Source organism: Urocitellus parryii, chromosome 12 (assembly GCF_045843805.1).
Source record: "Urocitellus parryii isolate mUroPar1 chromosome 12, mUroPar1.hap1, whole genome shotgun sequence".
In the NCBI taxonomy this organism is placed as follows: Eukaryota; Metazoa; Chordata; class Mammalia; order Rodentia; family Sciuridae; genus Urocitellus; species Urocitellus parryii.
The window spans coordinates 6,131,439-6,151,715 of record NC_135542.1 but is presented as its reverse complement, the minus strand read 5'-3'; the positions used below and the strand labels follow the sequence as shown (position 1 = coordinate 6,151,715).

The following is a 20,277-nucleotide window of genomic DNA, read 5'->3' as shown; positions in this document are numbered from 1 at the left end:
TTTTCCAATTTGCATATAATTATCTCAGTGTCCTCCTTGTTTTCAGAAGTGCTGTTACGAAGCTGGGTCCATTTCTCCACTTGCCGATATGCTCCAGCTGGTGTCTTTGGGGGAATCATCCTAATTCTTTATTAATCACTATTTTTGGATCATCTTTCCCAAAGAATTCACCGACTGTATGGATTCTTCTGCCTGAGCATTTCTAAGTCATCCCTGCCAGGATCAAAATAAGACTTCCCGCTCACTCTGAATGGCAAACTGTCAACTAGGCATCTACACCACCTTCCACAGAGCCTAGACAATCTTTATATTTTGTTGAGTGAACAGATGAGTTTCAAAATTCATTCAGAGGTTTTCCCCTCCTCGTTTTTTAAGATCCATCACAAGTAGCGGAAAGCTATTCAAGCCCACCCATATGCACATTTGCTCCTGTCACTGAGATTCAGAAAAATAAGAACCACAAGACTTCAGTCCAGTACAGCCCCCACAACTTTGTTTAACAACTGAAGGAGAGAAGAGTCCCCTCAAAAGGAGCCAGCCAGTATGGAGGGAAGGGAGTGGGGAGAGGAGACGGAAACACAGTGCAAAGAGCCTGACATAACTTTCCTGTGTACATATAACAATACACCACAGGGCATCCCACCCTCCTGAACATCCGCACAAAATTATTTAAAAATAAATAAATAAATAAATAACCATGGGGGCTGGGGTGGTGGCTCAGTGGTAGAACATTTGCCTAGCAGGTGTGAGGCCCTGGGTTCGATCCCCAGCACCACATTTTAAAAAAAAAAAAAAAAAAACTAAATAAACAAAATAAAGATACTGTGTCCATCTATAAATAAAATTTTTTTTTTTAAAATAATAATAACTGGATAAATGGCAAAAAATCAGTAGAGGGAAGGGAACAGAGGTGGGGGAGAGGAGGGGAAGGAGGGGTGCTGGAGCTGAATTAGAACACGCTGCATTCCGTGCTTCGATAATCATGTCAAAATGGATTCTACTGTCATATACAACCAGAAAGAACCCATAAAAAAAGAAGGAGGAGGAGGACGGTGATCGAGTTGGCATTCCCACTTCCTTTATTGCACGGGTTTGGGACGGGAAGTCTCAGAGGCCGGTCTTGATCGCTGTCAGCCCACGTGTTTTCCCAGTTCTGTGTTTACACCGTCTGTACGTCCAAATTCCCCCCAAAACCAAGAAGACCAGCGACAAGGGAGCCAGCGCAATGCCCCAGGAGAACGTGGAGGAAGCTGTGGGGAAAGCAGAGGCTCATCAGGATGGAACTGTGTCTCACAGCAAAACAGGAGGGGCAGGGTGGGCTTCCAGAGAGAAAAGGAAGCAGGTAAATGCCCACTGGTTTCCAGAAAGTAGGGTCCTTACGCCAAGATCAAGGACATTTGAGAATGACATCTGAGGCACTAGAGACACAATCCAAGTTAGATAAGATCTGTTAATCAAAAACATCACCAAGTAGGGGCCCGTGCCAAGGGACCGAGTGTTCCAAATGTGGACACTGTGCACTTAAGATGCTGTCTGTTGACACCTCAGTGAGCCATCTGTGACTTGGCCAGGGAACTGTCTGCCTTTCTTCAATGAGCATGGAGATCATGAGGATTTACCAAGGAAAACAAACAGAGTCAAGGTCCCGGATGCCAAGATCATTGCTCAAATCCAGCAATTGCATATTCTATTCCTTGACATCTCTAGGCTATGGAAATATAGGAAGAAACTGTAAACCAAAAGTTGAATGGTAAATATGGGAACAGGGTGTTATTAAACACATTGTTTTTGAAGTCAGAATCTCACCTTTTTTAAGCTTTTGTTTGCCATAATCTGGTTAGACACTCAGGAATCAATACACTCTCAACCTGATTCTCCTGAGGATTCCTATACCTTAAAAATTCACCCAGATTAGAAATAAATGAAGCTTGTGATTTTTCAGCAGTCAGCTGAATACGCTTATTGGTCCTTAGGAAAGGCCCAGCCTGGGCCCTCTGGGTTCAGTCACAGCCTGCCCAGCCCAGGACACACAGACACAGGGCTCTGGTGACAGAAAAATGTGAAAGGTTTCCAGCACCAGGACCAGACGGAGCACGGGTCCCTTTGGCTCACTAGTCTGATTCCCAGAGGGAGAAAGCTGTTTTTTGTGGGATCCCCATGTCCAAATCTGTACAGTGACAGTCTCACTGTCTTCTCTGCCAGCCTGCTCGTTATGAAAATGATCAGAAACACCACGCTTCACACATACGTCCTGGTTCTCAAACTTCAATTGGCAAGGAGTTTGAGAAACTGCAACCTTCAGCTGCCCACCAGGAAAGCGCACCTGGGAATACTTGGGAAGAGTCCACGGATCTGTGTTTTTTAACTAGTGGCTCAGGTGGTGCCATTCTGGTAGCACCGAGAGCTGAGCAAAGCTGTGCCGGCTGTTGATACCTCTCCTGAAACTTGGCCAAATCATCAAACTTCCAAATTAAAGTATGTCCAACAGTTTCCTCCTAGCAAAATGTGGACATGTGCAAGGATCGTCAGAAGGCATCACTGAGATCCCTGAGGGGAACTGCTTTGGGCTAGGGGCTGTTGTCTTTGCAGTCTGTCAACAGAGAGGAGCTCATCGGCACCTCCCTTTCCTGCTCAATGTTTGAACGTTCAGGAAAAAAAAAAATGTCAAAAATGATGACATGAGGGTCTTGCTTTCCTTTTTTCAATGTCCTTAAGTGGCCACCGGGTTAATTTGGCTACAGCCTTGCTCTTACTCCTTGTAACCTAATAGCTTTGACCTTAAAGCCACCCTGAACTCTGGTGTCTTTCAGTATCCGGCTTTTGTAGGATAGAATGACCCACCCTCTTCTAGAAGCCACGTGAGGACAGCTGATCCTGGTGATCCAAGGCAGAACCACACAGGAGGACACAGGGTAGCTTAAAGTTCATAGCAGAAACTATTTTGCTATTTAACCTTTGCCAAAACTTATTTTGCTATGGGAACTTTGTATTTGAGTATGATCTCCCAGCTTCCATCACACCAAAAAAAAAAAAAAAAAAAAATTAAAAGTAGGAGATTTTTTTTCTGGGCTCTCCTAACAGGCAATGCAAGAAGACCACCCAAGGAATCTTCTGGAGAACCTGTAGCTTTGTTCAGCATCCATTCCACGTGTTGTTTTCTCCTCTGTCCCCAATATACATACCTTCTTTGACTGTGGTTCGTAGTGTCTGAAAACTCAGTGTATTAAGGACGACACATTTAAAATCTGTATCCAAATCCTCTCTTAAGACTGGATTAAAAATCAACGGCACTTCGATGTAGTTCTCATTGTTTTCTGAATATTCCCTAGGTGAGAAAATATTCACTTACACATGGTACAAACATAGGCATCTAAACAGTCTCAAACTAGAAGCACCCATTGTGCTTAAATTGATTTGAAGTTTCATAAAGTTAGGAGGATTTTTCATCATAATTATCTGGGAGAATTTCTAAGCCTCTTTTAGAAGACAGAGTGTCATTGAAGATGCTGGTCATTGTAATAGGACCTCTGTTAGACTGACAACTTACATTCTCATTTTGGTTTGGTTGATGGAAAAAGATCTTTTTTTCTGGTATGAGGAATTGAACCCAGAGATGCTGTACCACTGACCTATATCCCTAGCCCTTATCATCTTATTTTTTTTTATTTTGAAACAGAGTGTCACTAAATTGCCGAGGCTGGCCTTGAACTTGCAATCCTCCTGCCTCAGCCTCCCAAGTCACTAGGATTACAAGCATGTCCATCATGCCCAATCAAAATTTTTATTTTTAAAGACCCTTGACAAACAAAGATCCAGTAGTGGGAACAGAAACATTTGTTTAGGGGAATCTTGAGTCTCTCACCAAGAAATTATTCACATATTGAAGAGGAGGACACCTGTAGGACTCCATCCCTCAGCAGTGTCACCTCCTCATTTCTATTGCCAACTGTCACTCTGAAACTCTAGTCCAGGTCAGAGGGCTGCAGACGACAGAGTGGAAGAGCTCTAGTCAGGATATCTGCCATTCACAATGTCAGCGGAAGCTGAAGACACTTCACTGCTATCTATTTACATGAATAAAAAACCTTGTGGAATGGATCCACTGGGACTGCTTGTGTTTTATCTGGAAGAAAAATGTGTTCCTTTAAGTAAATGAATAGCAGGAGTGAGCTGGCACAGGGCATCTAGTCGTGGCCAAGTCTTCCGCAAGCCAACTGTTATGCTAATCCACAACCTTTTCATCTACTAAATCGCATCCAGAAAGAATTTTTTTCTTTCAAAAAAGACAAAAGAAAAGCAAGCAAAAGTTCAGGCTGATTCAAAGCATCAAAAACGATAAATTTAAAGAACACTGTAGGATTTGGATCGTGGAACGGTTTCCCTTTCTCTCACACAAATGCCTCCCATGTATGAAGTCTGGTGCTTCTAGATTCAGAGTGAGCAAACATTTTCTGGAGATGACTGCTTATGAGAACTGCATTCTTTCTTTGATTAGACACTCTGACAGCTTACGATTCCCCCAAGAAAAAGAAGAGGCATCAGTACAAATACTGGAGTTAGCTCTCAGTCTTTTGTCGGGATTTATGAAAATATTCGAGAGTGAGGTTGCCAAGTGGCAAAGAGAAACGTTTTTTTTTAAGCCTGCAAAAATCAAGAAATAAATCTTTAAAAACAGCGACAAAATGCAACATCCATACCAACTACTCAACTGAAACTTAACTCACCTGGGTCTAGAAAAAGTCTGATTCTCAAGATAATTTTTAGCAAAATAGAAATTTTAAAATTCAAAACTCAAACTGTGTGAAACCACCCCCAAAAGTTACTTTTACTGTGGTAGGTGTGTCCGATTGATAGGCTGGATGGGACATTGTCTCCAGAAGGAAGAGGGAAACGACAGAGGTCTCACGACAGAAGGCCCTCACCCACTTACTGGCGCGGCCCCTCGGTCACTCGGCCTCCCGGGTAGGCGCTCTCGATTTGGGTGCTGTTAGCTGTCCACCACAGCAGGGTGGTGTCAGGTGTGCCGGCTCCCAGGAACACCTTACACGGGATGGTCAGGCTGGACCCTGTGTTTAGCAAGACACGCACATCCAGCATCAGCACCCAGCATGGGCAAAAGCGTCACCCCAGATCCTCACGTCTGTCCACAAGCCAAAGCAGGGCACCCCCCTCCTTGTCTTCTCAAACACTCCTCACTGGCCAGTTAGTTTCTAGAAGGAAAATTAGTTTCCCCGAATAATTCTGTTCACACAGAGCGTTACTATTTAATATTCAGCTTGACTTCCCCAGGACCACTCCTTTTCTCTGGGACATTCTGAATTCAGTGGCTGCCTTCTTCCACCATGGATCCCAGACAAATCCAGATCCATGTGCAGATTCTCTCTCTTTGCCCACGGCTGCTCTCAACATGAACCTTCCCCCCCGCCCCCCCCCAGAACTCCAAGGTGGCTGGCATTTAGGATTAACCCTCTAAAATCCAATTTCATTTCTAAGGACAGCGCCCTCTACAGTTATGTAGTGTGATGGCGCTGGGCACCCCTATAAGGCCTCTTCGTAAGTCACCAAAGGAAAAGGTAAATCCTGCCCAATTGTTTCCTCCTCCTGGGAATATGTATCCTATGGGGTGTCTTTTAATGCACCTAGTCCCACTTCAGGCTCAGAATGCCCTCCCTTCCCCATCCTCTGCCACTCCAGTGACTTTAAACGCTTCCCCCAGCCATGGGAGTGCGTTAAATCCAGGTCACATGACGGCACCATGCACTGCAGTACGCTGAAAGCAATTGGTGGGGAACCGGGTTTCACTCAGCAGAGGGCAATGGGAGCTGGGGCACTGGCATCCAGGGAGCACCAACCAGTGTCCCCACTGCCCTGGTTTCCTAGTACTTTCCAGAGTCAAGGTGGCCATGCAGGATGCAATTCATGTAGCAGCCAGCTATCCCCGCAACAGCTCAAAAGCCATCTTCCTATGGCCTCCATTTAAAATTAAAAACTCAAACCCAAGGCCAAACAGAAGTGAAAAACCATTTCTCTAAAGCACTCCGTAGCCAGGGCTTGATAAATGAGCCTCAGACCTACCAGTCTATTATACCAACACAAACACACAAAAGGGTGTGCGTGTTGACACACAGACCTCAATCTCTAGCCCAGCCTGCCCCTGAGTGTGGCTTTTTGAACTTCACTAAGCTGCCATGACTCCCTGGGCGGCTTTTCCTTGTGAAAAATGGAATTAGCACCTTCCCACAGAGAGGATGCTGGGATCAAATAGATCCCATTAGACACCGTAAATGCTCAATACACAGCCATCCCAACTCAACACTCTCATCAACCGCTGTTAGTACCGCCCACTTATGCACCCTCACTGCCTACTATGAGGGACTGAAAAGGAAGTGTGCCAGCCAGGACAGCCTGTGCTCAGTTAGGGTGAAAAAGGGGAACTTGGCTGGTCATCTTCAACATGTTACTCAACCTGTTGATAGCTACTGCGGTGTCAAGAAACTGTCTCTGACCACTGCTGAAGTCACCTAACCAGTGGAGTCTCAGAAAGATGAGCCACATTTTGGTAATTTTGTGAATTACTTTACATTTACTAAAAGTGAAGCTCTGTAAGGGTTTCGTGCTGTTCATCTTTTCCTACAATTAATAACAGCTGGCAAAATGTCCAGCTTTCTACATTTAAATTTTTGTAGGTAGGATATTCATGAAGTGAAGTATCCTTGCTTTCTAATAATATCATTTTTAACAACAAAAAATGTTCCCTCCCGTTTGTCATCTCAGCCCTTACACTGAGTCCTAAGGTCCCCACCCAGGCACACTGCCACCCTCCAGGGACAGGTATGGTGTGGTCAGCAGACACAAGGTCCCAACCCCCAGACAATGTGATTTCAGGCACCACTGCAGGCACATGGGTGGGACGGTACTTGCATGCCTTACCCAGAGATGTTGATATGGTCTGGAGGGGAGAAATAATCACAGGAATGGTCTCCTCTTTTCTTTCTGAGAAAGATGTAAGGAAAAGAGATTCCATTAGGGAAGCCTTCACTTCAATGTGAGACTCAGGTTTCATTGTTCAGCTCATCAACCAAGTTCTCCTTCACAGTGGGGCCAGTCATTGTGGGAACTGACCTTTTGTCTGGCAAAGGAAATAGGCTCTCCACGAAATCGAGCATCTTTGGCCAATGCTTTTCCCAGCAGAGACATTACTGGAAGAGGCCACAGTTGCACATTCCACTGACAGTCGGGCTTTGTTCTTTGCTCGGTGATCAACCATTAACCATTGCCTTCCCAGGCTTCCTGAAGGTGTGTTGATGATGCCCACGGGGATAGGTCTTACACAAAGGTCCCCCCACCCCAGGATGCCTACACAGAACACTGAAGCTTCTTCAAGAGCAGGCACAGGGGCTGGAGGGCCATCTGTTTGTAAAGCTAATGCCATACTGGGTGAGAAATGCAGTAACCCAGCTGTGGCTGCTCCGTGTCTTGTTAATGGAGGAGACCAAACTCTGGGAATGGGAACCAGCTTGAGCACACTGGACGCCTGAAGTGGAGCAGAAACGTCGGGGTGGGTGCGGTGAAAGCTGGGAGCTGTCTGCACCCCGGCCTCACCATCCTCCCTTCTATGAGAGAGTATTTTGAAATCCTCCCGTGAGTAAGCATTAGGCCTGGGTGCAGGAGCAGAGGGATTCGTGACGGTGGCCAGAGGCTTATTCCTCTTTTCCACGTCACATTGCCATCATAGGCAGGTGGAGGCAGTCAGGTAAGAGAAAGAAGCTTATCTCCATGACTCAAACGTGAGGGTGCACCAGCCTCCCCGAGGGAGGGCTGATGAGACAGATGGCAGCCCCTCGGCATCCAGTCTCTGATTTAGTACTTCTGCGTGAGACCTGAGATTTTGCTTGAGTCATCAGTACCCAGGTGCTGAGGCCCCTGCTGGTCCAGCATCCCCCCACCCACCCAGCCACCCTTGAGAGTCGCTGCGCGCAGCGGGTCCTTTCGCTACTCAGTGTGATATGTAGGGCGGCCGCCCCCTAGTGCTCCTGGGCAGTATGGCATGAGTGGGATCACCATCAGGGACTGGAGGAAAGAACAGCTCAAGTCAAACTGGCTGTGGAGGAACAAGAAGTTAAGATGCATGAATTCTCTGCAGGACAGAAAAAGAAATGGAAATCTAGGGACTTCCGCTTATGGAAGAGGTGATGTTCCTTATAATAAAACAATCTCTGGATTCTCTAGGAAAAGTCTCCTTCACAGGCTCATTATAAGTCCCCTTGGAAGAATCCAATTGTGGCATTCGGTAGGTAAGGAAAGTGGCATACTTCCCAGGACAGAGTCCAAAACTCACGCATCCTCTGCCCCTTGCACCTAATTCTATGTCTGGCACACAGGAGGTGAGCAATATATGTCCAGCAAATGTTAAATGCTAGCCAGTCCTGTTCACGACTGTGTTTTCAAGTATAATTAATCCTGGTACAGGCTAACCACCCTCATCCGAGAATTCAAAATCTGAAACACTCCAAAATCTGAAATTTCTTGAGCACCGTCATGATGCCACAAGTGAAAAGTTCCACACCATGAAACTTTGCTTCATACATAGAATTATTTTAAATACTTTATAAAATTAACCTTACGTGCATAAGTTGTACATGAAATATAATTTAATTTCATGTTCGGATTTGGATCCCTTCCCAAGGTATTTCATTATGTATATGCAAATATCCCAAAGTCTGGAGGGAAACAATCAAAAACCCTTAATACTTCTGGCCCCAAGTATCTCAGATTGGTGGTACTCAACCTGTACCAAAGGCCATCCAACACACCTTAGGAGAAAAAAAAAAATAGAGAAAGGAATTTCCACTGGATAAGCTGATGCAGAACCTTCTGGTTGAAAAATCCAGTAAGATCCTAATATTCTAAATTATATATGAAGTTGCAGCAGCCATGTTCTGATCGCCAGCCCTGTAGGAGCAAATCTTTGATGCTATCTTTTGGAAGAAAATATCCAAGGAAACCATTGTGGTGAGTTTTAGCCTCCATCTCATTACCACTCAGGGTAATTCACCTTTCCTCACACCACCACCCTGATGGCTTATTAGCCTGATGCTTTTGGACAGTCCTATCTGTTTTCCTTTGCTTTCATACCAAAGATATTCTAGGGATTCTTTGTGAACTGAATTTGCTCTGACGCTTGTTCTTGAACCAGGAAGGACAGGCACCTTGGTGGTAAGTACTTACTATTGACGCGGAGTTTGACGTTCCTAGTGACGTTGTATCGCCTGCCCTCGTGGGCAAATGTTATGGCACATTTGTAGTAGCCCGCATCCTCCACAGATACATCATGTATGAGTAAGCGTGTGGTCCCCTCCACACTTATAAATTTCTCATTGTTTTCATCCAAAGGGACAGAACCCTTGAGGGAAAATATATTTGATAATTACATTATATGATAATACATATCTCAAAAGCTATGATCTGCATCATCAAAATCAACCAGTGTTGAATTTGCAACCCAAGAATTGCCCTGGCATTTACTTCACTGATTTTATGCTTTGGGCATAATTTTAGCTTGTATTTTTAGGAAAAGAAATTTGTCAACATATAAAACAAATAAACTGGCTTGATTTGTTTAGCCAAGATATTTAAAGCATATTTGTTCAAGTACAGATATGAAAAAGAGATGCACTCTTCTTGGAAAAATAGGCCATTTAAAATACAACTTTATTTCTTGTTCAACTGCTTCCTACTGGCCTCGGGAAATACCCAGGAAGATCACTATTAAATCGTCACGATGACTTTGGACAACCATATTTAGAAAAGATAATGATTCAGTAATTACTTTAAAAATTATTTCAATTTTTGGTACAATAAAGAAAGATTTGTTGGGAAAAAAAGAAACTAAGTGGGAGAAATGATCTACACTTTTCCTATAAACACCACGTTCTGGGGATTCTCTGAAGAATAGAACCCACAAGAATGAGACCTCCAATACACTCAGAGAAGTGGAATAAAATTCAAGAAAACATCCTCATGAGAACAGCATGTCCTGGGGAACATCTCTTTCAAAACCAAAGCTTACAATAGTCAAATGAAATCATGAGTCATTTCAGAATCTTACTCTGAAATGACACAGACACAACTGAAATAGTTGGCCACACGGCTCACGCCGTGTTGCTTTATCATACATCTCATTAAAAGGAGGGGTCTCGTGTTTCCTAGCGTGAGTAGTCAAATATGCAAGGTAGTTGTTCCGATGCTATGTGAGGAACAGGGCTAGGGTTTGGCCTTCACCGCCCACCAGCCGGGAGACCTTGGGTAAATTCCTGATGTTTCCTGTCATCTGGGAAGCGGAGAGATCAACAATCCCTGCTTGGCTGGGCTACTTGTTGGCAAGGTTAGAAGGGGCCTGGACATAGTGCCTGCCCAGTAATGCTTAGCATAATTATGGAGGGAGCCAGTGCCGTCCAGCCTCTTTATCCATCAAGCACTGAGCTAAGCGTTTCATACACGCCACTCCATTGAAACTTCAGAGCAGATTAACTAAATGCTGTTTTACAACAGAAACAGGTTACAGAGGTGAAGTAGCCCAGCACTGTGGCCACACCTCTAATCCCAGCAGCTCAATGGGCTGAGGCAGGAGGATTGCAAGTTCAAAGCCAGCCTCAGCAATTTATCAAGGCCCCAAGCAACTTAGTGAGACCTTGTCTCAAAATTAAAATTAAAAACAGGGCTGGGGAGATGACTCAGTGGTTAAATATCACAGGATTCAATCCCTGGTCCCAAAGGGGAAAACAAAAAGAAAAAGAAAGTCGTTTGGCTTAGGCTAAATGAAGGAAAAGGGTTTAAATCCAGACCTATTTTCTCCAGATCTGTTCTCTTTTTCCTCTCCAGGCAAAAATCTTTTATTTGCCCTCTTCAAGCTCTTTCTAAAACAAAAGAGAAGTCTTCTACAGCTGACTGGGCTTCTTCATAGGAGATGGCTAATGTCTACTTTAAGAAAATCATCTCATAGTTTCCACTGTTAACCAATTTTATATATATATATATATATATACATATATATATATATATATATATATATATATATATATATCTGTAGATATAGTTTTCAGTTACCGGCCGATGGCCTATGTCAAATATTGGCAAACTTTTTCAGGAAAGGGCCAGATAGTAAATATTTCTGGAAGCTCACAGTCTGCCTGGTCCTCTGCAGTGTGAAATCAGCCACAGACAGTGCAGCCCCAAATGCCCGTGGCTGAGTCTCAGTAAAATTGAATTTCAGATAACAGTTAATGCTATGGGACAATTCCATTTAAAAAAAAAAAAAAAAAAAAAAAAACATTTTTAAAAGTGAAAACTATCCTTAGCTTATGAATTGCACAAAAACAGGTGAGGTCTACACATAGCTCCCTGCTGATTAGTCCAAGAGCCGGCTCTTTTCTTTAACTTTCCAATGATCTCACTAAGAACCATTATCATATTTGATATTTATTCAACCAGTGAGGGGGAAACCTGTGTTCATATTTACTTCTTCAGCCCAAAAATTAATTGTCAGGTGCTTTAAAAAAAAAACTTTAAAATGTATAAAATTGTCACATAAAATAACGAATGACCAAGTAAAAATCTATATTTTTTTTTAGCTGTTCCTCTTCTGGGTTCATTTTAAATTCTGACTTCACAAATCATAATTTTGAGGAATGTTTCTCAAGCCATGTAAAGAAGACATTAATTATCACCATTTTTAATCATTTAATATATACGCATTTCAAAGATAAGTATATGACATAGACACATATGAATACAAGTGAAAGTATTGTCTTCAGAAATGGATATCATGTATCTTTTCTATGACTCTCCCAACACATTCTAATCAAATGGAATTTTCAGAGCTGTACCTTGTACCACCGAGTCTTCACGTCAGTTCTGTTCCGGGTGAATTCCCTCAGATCAGGGCACGCTAACAACCCAGAGGCAGACAAGGTCAGGATTTGCGAGTAGGAGATGAACGGTAGGGAAGCTTCTGTGTTCTCAAAAACTCTGAGCTCAATGGACATTTCATCACAGTGGGAAGCATTTCTGTTTTAAAAAGGCAGGGGAGATGATGAATGGCGAGACAAAGTAAAAGTAAACGAAATCAAGAATAATTTCCCCAACCCTACCAAACTCTGAGTCTGCATTCTCTTGGTTAGTTTTGTCTGTTTCTTTTAAATCTTTAGGTACAAAGAACAGAACATCATAATTGCTACACAGAAGCAGGAATGTGGCCTACGCTTTTCACAAAGGGACCCTTCAGGAGCCTGATTTCAATACCATTCAAAGCCATGAAGAAATCCCCAAGTCCTCTTCAAAAGGGTTTAACTAAACGGGCAGGAGGCACATACCTGCCATACCAAGACTTAGGAGGACCGCAGGTTCAAGGCCAGCCTCAGCAATTTAGCGAGACCCCCACCAACTTAGTGACCCCCGGCTCAAAATAAAAAGGTTGGGGCTGGCGCTCAGTGGCAGAGTGTTCATCTAGCATGTGGGAGACCCTCGGTTCAATCCCAGCATCCAACATATACAATAAAGTAGGAAAACCTAATTATCCCAGCTAAGTTCCTAGCTACCTGAGACACGGGACATATCCACAGAGGCAAGGAGGATGGGTTTTGTACGTGGGGTAAGAATCACTTGCCCAGAAAAATAGATAACAACATCTATTCAAAGAAGCGACAAAGTGCGAAAAATACATGAAAGAAATGTGGTAAGAAGTTACTATCCGAGAGTAAAAAATCATTAATTCAAATGGATAAGGCCAGTCAGTATCTGTATTATATTTCATATCTGGTTTGGGAGGGGGAAAAAAGGAAAAATAGATAAACAAACCTTTTATGCACAAAGAAATGCAAAAAAAAAAAAATTAACTCTCACCTTGAAAATTACATAATTTCACTGCAGGTGAAAGAAATGCCAACGGGGACAGGTTCAAAGAACAGTGCACACCTGAACAATCATCATCAAGACCTGGTCACAGCGACTCGGCACATGCCAGGTCCTGAGCTGGGTGCTCTACCTGCATCATTTCATTTGTCCTCTGAGGTAGGGTTATTATATCATTTTCAGATGAGGGAAATTAATAACAAAAAATGAATTTCCTAAGGCTGGGTAGCTACAAAGAAATGAAATCAAGTCTGGAAACCCTGTGGGTTTCTGGGAAAAAAAAAAAAACATAAATTAGGGCAAACCAAACTTACCAGACATAACTAGAGTCACAAACTTGTTCACATCATTGATCTGGTAATTCCCCTTGGGCAAGAGACAGAGATGGGGGGCGCTGCTTGCTCCAGCAGTATCATTTTGACTATTTTGAGTGACAGAAAGGCTACATGGGTTCTAAATCACAAGGTCATAAAAGTCACAGGATAGGGCAGCCTTATGCCCTATGACTGTAAATGCCAACGAATGTTATAGCAACTGCTGGTGATTTTCACTCTGTTAAATCCCACTCTTACAGTGGAAAGAGAGTCCTGGAGGTCAAGCAGGTAAACTTTCCCACGTGCAAAGAAAACTTGGCACACATGGGGATTTCCACTGCCCCTCAATCTTAGAATCTCTTATTTTCCTACAAAAATAAAATAAAGGCACTAACTAGGATTTTTTTTTTAATCCAGTATAAAAACTAACTTTAAAACAAATGTGACTTTGCTCACCTCTCCTTGATGTTTGCACAGTGTCACATCAGTAGACCTAAGTACTTCCTTAAGAAGGACCAGGCATTTCCATATTTATTAACCACCAACCTGGGCTTTCCCCATGAATTCTTCACATGCTGTTACCTCACATAGCCATCTTAAGAAATCTCTTTACAGGGGAAAAACTAAGACCCATAAAAGTCAAGTAATAAGACCAAGGTTCCAGCCAGATAGAAAGAGAAGGGCTAAGATTCTCCTCTGTCTTTCTGACCCCAAGTTTCATTTCTTTGTACTATACCATTATGTTTTCCAAATAATGCCCCTGAGAGAAAGTTAGAATTTTTTACCCTGAAAAAAAGACAGAAAAATTATGCATTGAAATCACACATCCAGGTTTCCTTGATAGGGAAGTAGGAGATGGCTTGCCTGCTTCCCAGGTGAAGTTCATTGATAGGTTTGAACCTGGCCCCAAATTACAGCAGGAGCTAGGTGTATAGATGGTAGTGTCAGGATGGGATTGATTTGAAGATTCTCGGCTTGAAGATTCTCGGCATCACACACACACACACACACACAATCAATATCTCTCTCTCTCTCTCTCTCTCTCTCTCTCTCTCTCTCTCTCTCTCTCTCTCTCTCCACACTCCATCTCTCTCTCTTTCTCTCACATACACACACTACCTAGGTCTGAGACTGATGTCTGAAGCTCTTCTATTCACCAGTAATTCCCTGTTCTAAGAATGTCCATTTCTTTGGTTTTCATTCTACCTATCAATATTCCTGGGCACAATGGCTCCTTACATGAGTTTATGAAATCTTCAAGGACTCTGAAGCGAGTTGGTGGAAGGGGGTGAACAGAACCCTGGGGAGGGATGAAGAGAAAAGTCCAGAAATGCTATTTCCCAGTCAAGCTAAGGGGCTGCCCTACCCTTTCAGAAGAACTAAGGCAGGAAACTTTTAATGTCACCTCCAGCAGGCCTAGAACTTTATCCTTCAAGTGGGGAAAGGACCGTCTTTTCAACAAATGGTTCTGGAAAGACCAGATAAACACATGAAAAATGAAGCTGGACCCTCATTCACACCTTACATAAAAATTAATTCAAAATGGAGGAAAGACCCAATGTAAGGGCTAAACTACAAAATTCCTAGAAGAAACAGGGCAAATGCCTCATGACATTGGCTTTGGCAGTGATGTTCTTAACACCCAAAACACAGGCAATTGAAGAAAAAAAAATAGGTAAAACTGGAATTACTGTCATGTATAACTAATTAAAACAAGTTAAAAAAATTAAATAAAAAAGTATATGCATCAAAGGACACTATTAGAGTGAATAATCAACCCATAGAATGGGAGAAAATGTTTGCAAGTTATATATCTGATAAGTGGTTAATATCAAGATACATAAATAAATCCTGCAACTCAACAATAACAACAAATACAATTTTAAAAATGGGCAACTTGCATAGATACTTCTCCATAGAAGATACACAAATGGCCAAGAAACACATCAGAAGATGCTAATAATGAGCAAAATACGATTCAAAAACCACAATGAGACACCATTTTACACACACATCAGGGTGGCAATTTTAATAGATAAATAAACAAATAAATAAAATTATGTTTTAAATATCTAGTGTTGGGCTGGGGATGTGGCTCAAGTGGTAGCGCGCTCGCCTGGCATGCGTGCGGCCTGGGTTCGATCCTCAGCACCACATACCAACAAAGATGTTGTGTCCGCCGAAAACTAAAAAATAAATATTTTAAAAAAAATTCTCTCTCTCTCTCTCTTTAAAAAAAAAAAATCTAGTGTTGGCAAGTACACGGAAAAATAGAACCCTTGTAAGAATGTAAAATGGCACCGCCACTGTGACAAACAGCATGGCAGTTCCTCAAAAAAATCAAACAGAACTGCCATATGATCTTTTGGGTATACAGACCAAGAAAATTGAATATAGGGATTTGAACAGATATTTGCCTACCTCATGTTCAGATTGGCATTATTCAGAAGACCTATACAGCAAAAAAACCCCAAGTGTCTCCAGATGCCTAAATGTCTAAACAGAATGTGGAATGACATTACTCAGTCTTAGGAAATTCTGGCACAGGCTGTGACATGGACGAACCTCAAGGTCACTAGGCTGAGTGAATAAGCTAGTCGCAGAATAACAGATCCTGCATCACCGCACTCAGGTGAAGTGTCTAGCCTTCAAATTCCTAGAGAGGAAGGGTTGGAATGGCGGTTTCCAGGGGCTGAGGATGGGGAGGGAATGGGGGGCTGTTGTTTAATTGGGACAGTTTTTCTGTGTGAGAATAAGAAAACATCCTGGAGACAAACGGTGGTCATAGCTGCACAACCAAGGGAGCATTTTTAATGCGACTGAACTGTATGCTTGACATTAGTTACAATGGCAAAATTTATGTGATGTGTATTTTACTACAATTTTCTACTTTAAAAAAAAAAAAAACACCAGGTAGAAATAAGGGAGGACCATTCAGGGCTCACGGATTCCACTGGAAGAGCTGTCTGAGCAAATTTGGTTCCCTTGTCCAAACAAACAGCAGTCAGCTTCATTCATTCGTAAGAACCCATCCAGCTTTAAAACTCCACTTAGGATTCTACCTTATTTCTTGCAGCCCTACCACGTGGACTCATCAGCGAAAAAAACAGGCCAAGTCCCTACTCTCCCGGGGCTTATGTTCTTCTGACAGATGGACAAATGTTAAATCCATAAACTCACACAGATGTGTCAGATGGGGAAAGGGCTATGGAGAGAAATAGCACAGGGCAAGGAGAGGGGACAGAGTGCTGTGTCCGCTGACATGACTAGGGAGGCCCCTTCCAAAGCAGTGACATCTGAGCAAAGTCTAAATCAATGAAAGAAGGGAGGGAGCCAGGAGAATGGCCAGGTGAGGGGTATTTCAGGAGCAGTGAGATGAACATAATGTGGATTCTTACCTGTGCACTGGATTTTGAAATCCAGACTAACATGGAAGAAGCTCCTGTTGTGGTTTAGATATGAACTGCTCCCCAAAAGCTCTTGTGTGAGAGGATGCAAGAAGGTTTAGAGATGAAAAGGTGGGGTTCTGAGAGCCTTCACCTCATCAGTAAATTTATCCGTTAGGGATTAACTGAGTGGTAACTGCGAGCAGATAGGGTGTGGCTGGAGGAGAGGGACCTTGGGGACAAGCCTTTGGGGCATATATTTTGTACCAGCTGAGTGGAGTCTCTCTCTGCGTCCTCGTCATCATGTGAGCTGCTTCCCTCTGCCACACACTCCTGCCATGATGTCCTGCCTCACCTTGAGCCCCGAGGAATGGAGTAGGCTGTCTATGGACTAAGACCCCTGAAACGTGAGCCCCCAAATAACCTTTTTCTCTTCTACAGTGGTTCTTGTCAGGTCTTTTAGTCAGAGCAGCAAAAAAAAAAAAAAGCTAATTAAAGCACAGCCAAGGGTCCACTTTTGCTGGAGCCCCACTGCCCAGGCCCACCCCACAGGGGCCTACCTGACAGTGCAGACGTAGGTGCCGGAGTCCTCCCTCAAGGCTGGTAAAACCCAGAGAGCGCCGTCCTCTGCCCACATCCGTGGCCCTTCTGGGATCATTTGAGCAGAGTTGTTTTTACGCCAGGTCAGAAGGGCCTGGGGGCTGATGGAGGCCCCAAACCGAGACCACACCTGGGGGCACCTCAGAACCACAGGCTCCCCTTCCACCCTGAATTCGGTTTTGTAATGCTTGCCACGAAACTGGCAGTCTCCTGCAGCCACTGAAGGACAAAGAGGTGACAGTCAGGCTTTAGGCCCCAAACTCGCCCAGATCACAGAACCTCCCTGGGTCCCAGACTAAGGCTGGTCCTAACAGAGGAGCATAGCACATCTGAAGAAGATGTCCCATGTCCTGAGAGAAAGTGACAGCACCCACAGGCCATGAACACCCTCTGCTGCGATCTCAGATGACAAGTTCAGGGCCACTCTCAATTCTGGTTCACATTCTGTTGGGAAAGTTAAATCAGGTTACTTTGTGACCCCCTCTCCCCCCAAAAAAATTCAAACTTTTGGACATGTTTTTTATTTGTTGACATTAAACATAGATGTCCGCTAAATTCAGATGGAGAATCTTCCTTTTGACAAGCTGTGTGGTTAAAACTCAAAGGAACCACGTGCTCAGGGCAAGCCCACCACTTCTTTGCTGAGTTTCTTGGCAGGACCCTCACCCAGGTTGCAGCACACAGGATGGGCTAGAAGCCCCTGCCACCCACCAGGGCATGCATATTTATATCTTGCCTTTTGATAATAAGAAAACCTCACTAGAGAGCTTTCCCCAGAGAAGCTCAGGCCAGCCCTCTCCCTACAAGATGTGCTCCTTACCTGTGTGCTCTTCGGGCTGAACAGTGAAGGCTGAAAGACCCATTATCCACACGTACAAGATGAACATTGTGCCTGGTAATTTCCAGAGGACACAGGAAGTGGAGATCTGAGGTCCAGCCTGCTGCAGCCTAAAGGAGGAGACCCAGGGGTCACCAACAGTCAGGAGCCCCGGCAGAGAGAATCCCCTGAAGATGGTCCCAGGGAATCATCTCAACGCTTCCCCTGATGATGGGAATTTTCTTCCTAGATTTTTTAATAAGAAAACTCAAAACTTTTAGATTTGCTTCTCTATGGCTCTGTTCACTGAACATTCCTTCAGGCAAACCCTGGAAGGCCTAATGACCCCTTAAAACAGGGGTCTCATATCCTGTTTCTTTCTGCCCAGAAATGTACCTCACAGACCCCTGCTCCTTCCCCAGGCACCCTCTCCTCAGCAGAGGCCACTGCCCGCCCCTCCCCGAGGTCTTCACCACCATGGCCCTGAGGCCTTCCCTCGCCTTCCTGTGCAAAATCGCATCCCCCTCCACCCCTTACCCTGTTGTCCTCGGGGGCTCTGTGCTCACTGAGCTTCGTCATCACTAAGGGTACCTAAAGCCTGACCGTGAGCACCGTCTAGCCTCAACTGCGTTTGTTGGGTCAATGACTAAGCAAATGAACTACCGGAAGTCAGAAGGTGCTCCTATTCACTTGTCAGAGAGCTTTCCCTGCACAGCTGGCCCTCCGGATCTGGTGGTACTGCATCTGCAGATCCAACCCATCCGTGGATGAAAAATATTCAAATAAATAAATTGTACTGTTACCAAGCAACCCAGCTTTTAAAAACTCATTTTGTCCCATTGTCCCAGATGTGCAGGCTGAAAAACCCATTGATACCTACAGCAACTTACACATACTTTTCATAATACATAATTCTATAATAAATAATAAAATGACATTCCAGTAATCGTTATAATGATTATAATACATATGAGCTCTATATTATGATTTCCAACCTATTTAATCTACCTTACCAATTTTGTTGAAATATTCAGAGAATTCAAAACAGAACTTAATGGGTTTTGATATTACCTGCTTTCAAGGAATTGTGTGACCCTGACTCACCAGAAATGACCTCAGGCCTGGGTTCTTTGGCTCCGTGTGAGATGGAAATCAGGAAAAGGCAACTAGTTCCATCCCAGAGAGACTCTACTGGGGCTCACACTCCAGCCCAAGAGAAGCAGCACCCAGCACAGAGCTCCAAATCCTCTCCTGAGGATTCAGGCTGCAAACCCTGTGTGACCATCAGTTTAACATGACTGGGGGCCACTTGGTGTAAGTGGCGCAGATTATAACAGAATCCCATTTCTTAGCCAAAGCATGGCCAAGAAGATGGAGGCTGTCCCTAAATCCCTGAGGACACACAGTAGCGTCCTGTTTAGTCAGGATGACACCATTTGAAGGTAAAAATCTACTGTGACTCTGATTGGAGTGGGAGCGTAGCTATATTTGGGCCCCCAGGACCTGGGCAGTATTCCCCATTAGGTTTCTTTACTGGACAAGAAGATTGACATAATCTGGGGTGGGGGTTGTGGCTCAGTGGTAGAGAGCTTGCCTAGCATGTGTGAGGTACTGGGTTCGATTCCCAGCACCACATAAAAAAAATAAAGATATTGTGTCCATCTACAACTAAAAATATTTTTTAAAAAAAAAGAAAGAAAGAAAGATTGACATAATCTAATGAGTTTCTACCAAAGAAATCTCTGGCTCTCTCTTTTTATTTTTATTGGTGCATTATAATTATACATAATAGTGGAATTCATTATGCCTTATTTGTACATGCACATTTTTGAGCATGTATGAATACATGTGCAAAATATATAATTTGATCAATCTCACTCTCCAGTACCTTCCCTTTACCTCCCTATCTCCCTTTCCCTGATTTACTTAATCTACCGATCTCCCTTCTGTTTTTACTTTTATTGTTGTTATTTTATTTAGTACAAGATGATATGACTTATAAGCAGGATTCATCTGTACATGGACATAGCTGAATTTGGTAGATTTCATTCCCAGCACTTACCCATGCTCTTCTCTCCTCCTCTACTCTCTTGTGGTCTCCCTTCTATTTTCCTGAGATTCCCCCCTTTTTTCCTCTTTTCTCCTACCCACTCTTTCTCTCTAACTTCCACATCTGAGAGAAAACATTGGACCCTTGACTTTCTGAGTCAATGAGTAAGCAAATGAACTACGGGAAGTCAAAAGGTGCATA

At 43.5% G+C, this 20,277-nt stretch overlaps 1 protein-coding gene across 2 annotated transcripts; it reads right to left on the bottom strand.

Annotated features, from left to right (window-relative positions):
• Positions 1-1,107: 1,107 nt before the first annotated feature.
• Positions 1,108-18,109, bottom strand: Il1r2 (interleukin 1 receptor type 2). Of its 2 annotated transcripts, XM_026408622.2 has the most exons (8): positions 18,030-18,109; positions 17,170-17,428; positions 11,886-12,066; positions 9,225-9,403; positions 6,931-6,989; positions 4,931-5,066; positions 3,183-3,325; positions 1,108-1,250 (listed from the first exon to the last, which is right to left on the bottom strand). In XM_026408622.2, the coding sequence occupies exons 1-8, from the start codon at positions 18,094-18,096 to the stop codon at positions 1,108-1,110; spliced, it is 1,167 nt and encodes a 388-aa protein (XP_026264407.1). In that variant the 5' UTR covers positions 18,097-18,109. The 2 variants fall into 2 exon arrangements, with proteins under 2 accessions (XP_026264407.1, XP_026264408.1); XM_026408623.2 differs by lacking the exons at positions 1,108-1,250; positions 3,183-3,325 and having other exon boundaries at positions 4,927-5,066; positions 6,931-6,993; positions 9,229-9,403.
• Between the last annotated feature and the right edge of the window lie 2,168 nt (positions 18,110-20,277).